General features: G+C 41.3%; 1 protein-coding gene across 1 annotated transcript in view; it reads left to right on the top strand.

The window, feature by feature from the left end:
* The window catches only part of LOC103732181 (protein FAM189A1-like), a 43,449-nt gene extending 35,251 nt beyond the window's left edge, over nt 1-8,198 (top strand). Inside the window, exon 3 of the mRNA XM_017797580.1 lies at nt 7,795-8,198. Within this exon, the coding sequence (XP_017653069.1) occupies nt 7,795-7,947 (153 nt within the window). The 3' untranslated portion in view covers nt 7,948-8,198. The remainder of the gene's footprint in view (nt 1-7,794) is intronic.
* The last annotated feature ends 282 nt before the right edge of the window (nt 8,199-8,480 follow it).

Below are 8,480 nucleotides of genomic sequence, written 5' to 3'. Positions count from 1 at the left end.
GTCAAAAAACTTGAAGGTGTTGCTCCATGGAATTTTGGCTCTGTGAAGAAAATTCTTTCGGTCATTAGCACTGATTGCACAAAGATTTTTCTTCCTGGTTGATAGATGAGGTCAGGAAAAGATTCAGGAATTCTGACTTCATTTTTAAGGGTTAGCATAAACATAATGGAATGCATCTTAAATATTAGCTTGCTGAATCTATGGATGTGCACGTGTATAGTAATAATCAACCAGATTATGATTAGACCTTCTCCAGCACTCTGTAATGTTACCTGTGACACTTCCCATTCACTCCTCCTCTAATCAGAGGTCTAGAGTTTGTTTTTCATTACTATAATGAAATAACTGAGGCATGCTACTTAGGAAGAAAGGGATGTTTATTTAGCACCATAGCCTTGGAAACTCAGTTCAAACAGCATGTGCAGATTCTGTTGATGGCCTCTTTTGACTGCCTTGCCTCACCACAGACTGCTGATGGGGGTAAGAGATAAGACCTCCAAAGAGCAAGCTGGAGGGACCAGGGAGACCGTGGTCCCACAGTGTTCCTGAACATCTCAATGTGACATACCGTCTCTCAGCACTGTTGTAGTAGATATCAAACTTTCGACTTGTCAGCCTTTGGGGGACACTTTTAAACAATATCAAAACTTTAGAAAGATCTGTTCAATTTTTTCAATATCAATTAATTTTGCCTGTTCTAGAACTTCATATATGTTGGAGCATATAGCATGCAAATTTGCACTCAGTCAGATGTTTCAGAGATCCATCCACATTTCCACATGCATCCGTGGTCTGTTCCTCATGGTTGCTGGGTTTGGCACCTCTTGTGGATATGGTGTGCTGTATTCATCCATCCTCTTGTTCTAGGGCATTTGATCATTTGCAATTTGGGATATTGTGAGCAAGTTGCTTTGTACACTCTGTCCGGGGGTCTTTGTGGACTCACATGCCAGCTTGTCTTGGGTATAAAAGAGTGGAATTGCTGGGTCACACTTTCATGTTTAACTGCCAGTAGCATTCCACAGTGCTTGTGCCATTTCATAATGGCTTCCTCAATAGAGTCAATCAATCTTAATGTTAAACTTCCTTTCATTTCTCCAGGGATCTGGTGGCTACCCATTTTTGAGTATCTGGGCATTCTGAAGAGTGAATCCTGTTGAGTTTTGTCTTTATTGCTGTCTTAATGTTTTTCAGTTTCCTCAGGACTCCCAAATCAATTCCACCTCCTAACGCTTTGTGTTGTTTGTCTGTTCTCTCTGTCTTCTGGATTTCTGCATTTAAAAATCTCATTTTACTATTATTTTAGGGGTTTTTCAGGAACTAGTTTTTCGAGCCAAAATACTCTCAACTCACCATGTTAAACTTACTCATTTGGGGGTGTGTATGGCTGGAGAGATGACCCAGTGGTTAAGAGCACTGGCTACTCTTTCAGAGGACGTGGGTTCAGTTTCCAGCACCCACATGGCAGCTCACAACCATCTGTAACTCCAGTTCCAGGGGATCTGACACCTTCTTCTGGCTTCTGTAGTCACCAGGCATGCATGTGTTGTAAATACATACACGCAGGCAAACATTCATGCACATAAATATCTTTTTTTTGAACACATAAATATCTTTAAAAAAACTTAACCATATTTTAAACTAATGCCATCCCGTAACTTCTGAAACTATATATTTTCTAAACATGCACAGTAAGTTTAAGTCACATCTTGAGCTTGGAGCAGTAGGGAACTAAGAAACAAAACAAAACTCCTTAGGCAGGAGGGAAAGGTTAGCCTATTTAGAGAACGAAATCTGGTGTCAAAAAAAGACACTCAACAATGCCAAGCTGTGGTGGGCGTGATTATTCTATGATGCTGCATGTAGGGATCATGGAAAACATTCAGCAGGTAGGAATAGGGAAAGCCAGGGCGGTGCTTCTGGGTAGTCCCAGGTTCTCCCAGTGTTCTTTTATTGGGCCACTTAATTGAGATCTGGATTGGACTGGTCACAACTGCAAGAGATTCAAGGTGAGGTAAATTCCAAATACTGAACTGAAAAATAGTATCTTTTGCATAAAAGCATTTGGCATGAGTATCATAAAATAGAATTAGTAAGAAAGCTAGAAAGGCTTTCCCTGTGGGAAGATTCTCTGTCTTGATCTTGGATTGGGTATCTCATCCTTAAAGATCCCAGGGTGATATTTTGGGTCTGATCCATTTCTCTGCCTAGGATACAAATTGTAGAAAGACATTTCTCTTTCTACTCTGGGCTTCCTTGTTTCTTGAGAGTAAATCTGCTTCATAGTACTGGGCAGTTGAAAATTCATTTGAGGTGAGGAATTAAGCTTAAAGAGTAGAAAACAGTATAAATTAAGTAAACTTTGTAGAGAATTTATGTCAGGGTCCCAAGCAGAAATCAAAGAGCACAATACAATTATAATGTGACACAAGGTTAAGAAAGGGACAATCCACACACTCAAACATGGTGTGGGGAACGGGAGCTGTTGCCCTCCTCTCAGTGGGCATAGAGGGAGGGAGCTGTGGCCATCACCTGGAAGCCAGTGTCCTGGACAGGATCTTGGAGATAGTCTGTGACTCTCCATCGAGGGAGGGCACAGCTGGCCAGAGCTGTGGAGGGGAAACCAGAAGACTAACTCCACAGTCCCCCTCCCTTGCCTTTCTCCTCTGTTCTTCTGCCAGGCCGTCCCCATGGCTGAGTTGAACTAGATTCCAAGGGCAAAGGAGCCCCACAAAGCAGTCTGCAAAGCAAGATCCCACAGGTGAAGAGCATGCAGAGTCAGGGAAAGATGGCCAGGCACACAGGCAGGAGTCCACAGAGATCCACAACCCAGTGTCCAGTGAGTTCCAAAGGAGACCGCAGAAGTCACTCCTTTTAGAGAAGTTTCGGAAATTCTCACCTGCAGATTATTCTCACCATTTGAGTGTTCTTTCAGTTGCCATCAATTCAGGTGTGTCACAGCAAAGTGAAAGTCTGGTGTCAGAGTTAGTGAAATTCACTTTGCAATAACAAATTGCAGCCTCAGAAAGAGGAAATGCCCTTTATTATTAGTAATATGTGTCTGTATAGTGTTTTTCAAAGGAGTTTCAAATAGGAAAACTTGTATAACACATTAATTTCTTGAGGTTGATAAGAACACAGATCCATTTAACAGATGAAAAAAACAAGTCTTGAAGGCGTTGCAGAGGATTTTGCGACAAATAGGTAAGAGAGCTTGAATTTGAATTGGATCCTCGTCCCAAATTTCAGATGCTTTCCAGAAAGAGAAACTCAAGGCACCTGCAGAATTTTTTTTTAGGGAAGAATGATAAAAACATAAGAAAGAAATTCTTCCTCTTTCTGGGTGTTGTTGACTGGGTTTTGTGGCAGTGACGTTCAGATCTGGAAGTCATACTGTCATACCCAGGTTAAAGCTGAGGGAGTCCATTCTGAAAGTCTCTGAAAGACCTGTAGTCCTTTATAACTCTAGTAGTGCCCTGCAGTCTCTTACCTCTCATCCTTGGTATGTGCCTCTGTGGTCTATACTAGCATAATTCAGATGACCACTGGTTAAATAATTTGAACAGAGTTTAAATAATGATGTTGTTGATGATGATAATGTGATAATGATGCCACCACCGCCATGTGTGGGCATGATTTTGAGAAACAGCATGTGGCAGATGTGTACACATTCCACATGCACTGCCCCAGGTCTTTGCTCCTGGGTTTGCAGGTATGGCAGTCTGGCATGTCTTGACTTGCTGTTGGCAGCTGCTGCAGTGTATGGGGGATCTCTGGTGGCACTTTCTGCATCTCACTGTGGATTCAGACCTTTCAGAAGTTTGTCCATTTCTTATTTGATCTTACACTCCTGTCTTGGCAGTTGGACTCTGATTTTCCCTTAAAAACAAAACAAATTACAAATAATTGGTATGCAGTGAAATCCCAGACCTGGAATGTTCAGTGAACTGTTCTGATAGTTGTAATCACCCCTATCACCACCACCCTTAGACACTAGAATGGTCAGGAGGCACATGAAAAATCACTCAACATTATTAGTCATCAGGAATGTAAACTAAACCACAATGAGATACTACTACACACCTGCTAGTATGGCAACAATGTCAAAGCCAACAATGTCAGGTATTGCTGAGGATAAGGTGTGTTTAGACATTGTTATAGGAATAGAAAATAGTACAATCACTTTAGAAAATTGTCAATTTTTTAAAAGTGAAATATAAATCTTCCATGTAGGGGTACCTCAAATAATTCATGAAGATACTTACCCTAAATTCTCTACTCCCTAAATGTGAACCAGCCAGGGTAACTTCCTTCCAAAGAATACAAAATACAGAAAGGGAGGCAATCAATTTTCCAGTAGAGAAACCAGAAAAAAACTGCATCCTCTAGGGGACCAAGATGACCATTAGCGATGTCATGTCAGCAGCAGGGCTCCTCAATAAGGTGTACCAGAAATAGCTCTTTGCAACTGTGATCTTCCGCCTCTAAACCCATAGTAGCCTCAGTCTAATCCCGAGTACAGCTTCAGACCATCTCAATCTTACCAAATGGCTCACTTCTCAAATCTGTTAAGGCCATCCAGAACAACAGATGCCTGAGAAGCTGCTTCAGTCAAGAGAAGCCGAAGCTTCTCAGGCATCTGTTGTTCTGGATGGCCTTAACAGATTTGAGAAGTGAGCCATTTTGTAAGATTGAGATGGTCTGAAGCTGTACTTGGGATTAGACTGAGGGTACTATGGGTTTAGAGGTGGAAGATCACAGTTACAAAGAGCTATTTCTGGTACACCTTATTGAGGTGCTCTGCTGCTGACATGACATCAATGGGTTTAGAGGCGGAAGATCACAGTTGCAAAGAGCTATTTCTGGTACACCTTATTGAGGAGCCCTGCTGCTGACATGACATCGCTAATGGTCATCTTGGTCCCCTAGAGGATGCAGTTTTTTTCTGGTTTCTCTACTGGAAAATTGATTGCCTCCCTTTCTGTATTTTGTATTCTTTGGAAGGAAGTTACCCTGGCTGGTTCACATTTAGGGAGTAGAGAATTTAGGGTAAGTATCTTCATGAATTATTTGAGGTACCCCTACATGGAAGATTTATATTTCACTTTTAAAAAATTGACAATTTTCTAAAGTGATTGTACTATTTTCTATTCCTATAACAATGTCTAAACACACCTTATCCTCAGCAATACCTGACATTGTTGGCTTTGACATTGTTGCCATACTAGCAAGTGTGTAGTAGTATCTCATTGTGGTTTAATTTACATTCCTGATGACTAGTAATGTTGAGTGATTTTTCATGTGCCTCCTGGCCATTCTAGTGTCTCTCTCTTTATTTGTGTGTGTGTGTGTGTGTGTAAAATGTTTATCTGAGTCTTTTCCCCAGATTCTTTAATTGGGCCATCTTTTTGTTATTGAAATGAGGAGTTATTTGTATATCCTGCATACTGATCTATCATGAAAATATTTTCTAGGGGCTGGGGAGATAGCTCAGTTAGTAAAGTGCTTACCCTGCAAACATGAGACATGACTTGGAACCCTAGAACTCATAGGGGAAAAAAGCATGGTATGGTGGTTGGTGTACACCTGTAATCCCAGCGCTAGGGGCGTGGAACAGGTAGATCCCTAGGGCTTGCTGGTCTGCAAAGCTTAACCTAATTAGTGATTACCAGGCCAGTGAGAAACTCAGTCTCAGAGAATAAGGTGGATGGTACCTGAGGAATGACACCTCGGGTTGTCCTCCGACCTCCGCATGTGCATGTTCACATGCAGCTGCACACACACAAACAAACACAAATATATTAGTACATTTTTTTGTTCATGAAAGTATTTTTCTCCTAATCCGTGGCATGCCTGTTGACTTTGTTGCTTTATTAATTGTGTCTTTTCATGATAAAAGTCTAGTGAAGAGATTTGGGATCCAGTGTTGGGAGTGATGGGCCTTCATGCATTTTCTGTGTGGTATTATTTTTTAGTTGTAACAATTGGTGGTGTGCTGGTGGCCTAAGGACCACAATCACACTTTCTTTTCAAGGCTTCTCATATTGCACTAAAAGAAGATTTCCAAAGCCAAATCTAAGACTTCCCTGCAATAACACTGACTATGTTGTTGGGTCTGAAGATTGCAGACACATTAAATCACTTCAAATTGCAACTGGCAGTGCCTAGAAGGCCATGTGGGAAGAATGTGCCCTGTCCTTTGCCAGTTATGCCTCCTGCTTTCCCCATGAACTCTGGCATAAATGGTATAGTGCAAGGGACATGCGCTGTGTGCTGCTCACATCAAGTCCTCCAGTCACTGGGGAATCCAGCTCGTGACAGTCACAACAGCAGCTGCTGCAGGGTTTCCCCAAAGATTCAGTGACAGCATGTGTACAAAGGCATCACAAAAGGAAAGAAACCAACTCCTGTTGTAGAGGAAGAAGGAGCCCCTCAGGAAAAGTGGCATCATGTGGTATCAAATACAAAGTGAATCTGAGGAGATGTTTCTAGCTTGACTCGAAATAAACAGAAAAGAATAAGTTTTCTGTATTAGAGTTTATATATGAACTCATTTGGCAGCCAGCTCTGACATCACCAACTGTCTAAGTTGATGATAAGTTGGTGACTGGACTGGTTTTAATACTGATAGTTATTGACTCTGATATTTTGTATTTGCTTTAGTATTTGTGATAAGGTTTCATTTGTGATAAGGTTTCATTTTTGTCATAGTCACAGCTCCCAAGTTGAAAGACTAGTTTAATCTCTAATTTGTACCAACCAAATACTGGCTTCTTCATTGACTCCATTTGGTTCTTAATTATTTCAAGTGATATTATTTTGAATTTTGGGAAAAAAGTACATGGAAGATTGTTGTAAATTCTTCAGAAGCCAAATTGTTCCAAACTGAAAAAAAAGCCCCCCTTATTTTCACCTGTATACTATGATTTCTGTGTGTTAATGACTCTGAACTCTTTGATCGTTGTGTTCCACTTAGACCCCCGGGTTCTCCATCTGCCTGCTGATTGTTACTGAACTGGCAAAATGTGGGCAAAGTCAGAATAGTTTAAGGAGGAAATTGCCAGGGCCTGGTGTAGAATACATATAAAGTGTCAAGGAGGAAGCCGCCGTGGTGGCACGTGCCTTAAACCCAACACTTGGGAGGCAGAGGCAAAGGCAGGTGAATCTCTGTGAATTCAAGGCCAGTCTGGTCTACATAGTAAGTTCCAGGCCAGCTGGCGCTACAGAAAAGACCCTGTCTCAAAAAGAAAAAAGAAAAAAAATCAAGGAGGAAAAAATCTTTTCAAAGAGGAAGAAAAGAGAGACAAAATTATTAAGAAGATGTTGGAACCTGTGGCATTCAGAAATGTGCCCAAAATATGTAAAAACATGATTTTACTTTTTTCTTAAAGTTGTAACTTTAAAAAAAATTACTTTTATTTTATGTGTATGAGTGTATTCCCTGCATATATGTAAGTTCACCCATGTTGTGCAATGCCTGTGATGGTCAGGAGAGTGTTGGATTCCCCTGGAACTGGAGTTACAGACTCCAGTTAGCCACTGTTAGCTGGGAATTGAATCCAGGTCCTCTGCAAGAACAGCCAATGCTCTTAACTGCCGAGCCAGTTCTCCAGTCCCCTTAAAGTTGTAACTTTTGAATTTTTACTTATTTCTTTAAATTTCCATCTGAAAGAAATATTAGGTTTCAATACGTGTTAATTACAATATATAATAGAAATACATACATCTCCACACAAAGCCACCTGCATGTTTGGCTCGGCCCCTTTTCTAACTGCCCATTTTCTTCCATTCCAGGTAAATCTCTTCATGCTGCTCTCTGTGGTTTGTGTCCTTCTAAACCTTGCAGGATTCATCCTGGGTTGTCAGGGGGCACAGTTTGTGTCCAGTGTGCCCAGACGTGACCTGGTAAGCACTCTGCAACAGCACTGCAGTTGGGGCAGAGCCTGATCTGCCTGACTTACTGGTGTCTACTGTGTAGACACTGTCCTGAAGTGAGAACTGAAGTTGCTAAAAGGAAGTAGGAAAAGGAAGCATAGAGGTGCTTCTGAGTACTTCACACAGTTGTTGATTTGGCCAGAGCAGCAAGCAGCCAGAACCAGAGAGTATGATGCATTGACTAGTTAGGGTGCGGATGGATCAGGTCTCCACAGTCGATCTGCCTGCTTGCATCTAAAGAGGAAAAGGGGATATTACCAGAACCCAGGTCAACCATCCTTTATCTGAAATCTGAACCATTTATTATGTAACTCACCAGCAGAGACTGGGACAACTACAATCAAGGCTTGTGGTTTTCAGAGCTTTCTGAATTGCACAGTTGTGGACAAGAGGTTGTAGATCTATAGCATCCCTGACTTAAAACCGTTTTTTCAATTGTGGCAATCCACATAAAAACCATCTATTTTAACTGTTTTTCAATGCACATGTCAGTAGGGTTACAAATCATTCCACTATTTTATCAATTCAAGTACTCTAAAGAAGCT

Source organism: Nannospalax galili, unplaced genomic scaffold (assembly GCF_000622305.1).
Source record: "Nannospalax galili isolate Female #2095 unplaced genomic scaffold, S.galili_v1.0 scaffold1070, whole genome shotgun sequence".
Classification (NCBI taxonomy): Eukaryota; Metazoa; Chordata; class Mammalia; order Rodentia; family Spalacidae; genus Nannospalax; species Nannospalax galili.
Note: the sequence above shows the minus strand (reverse complement) of the source record. Positions and strands in the feature narration are given on the sequence as shown.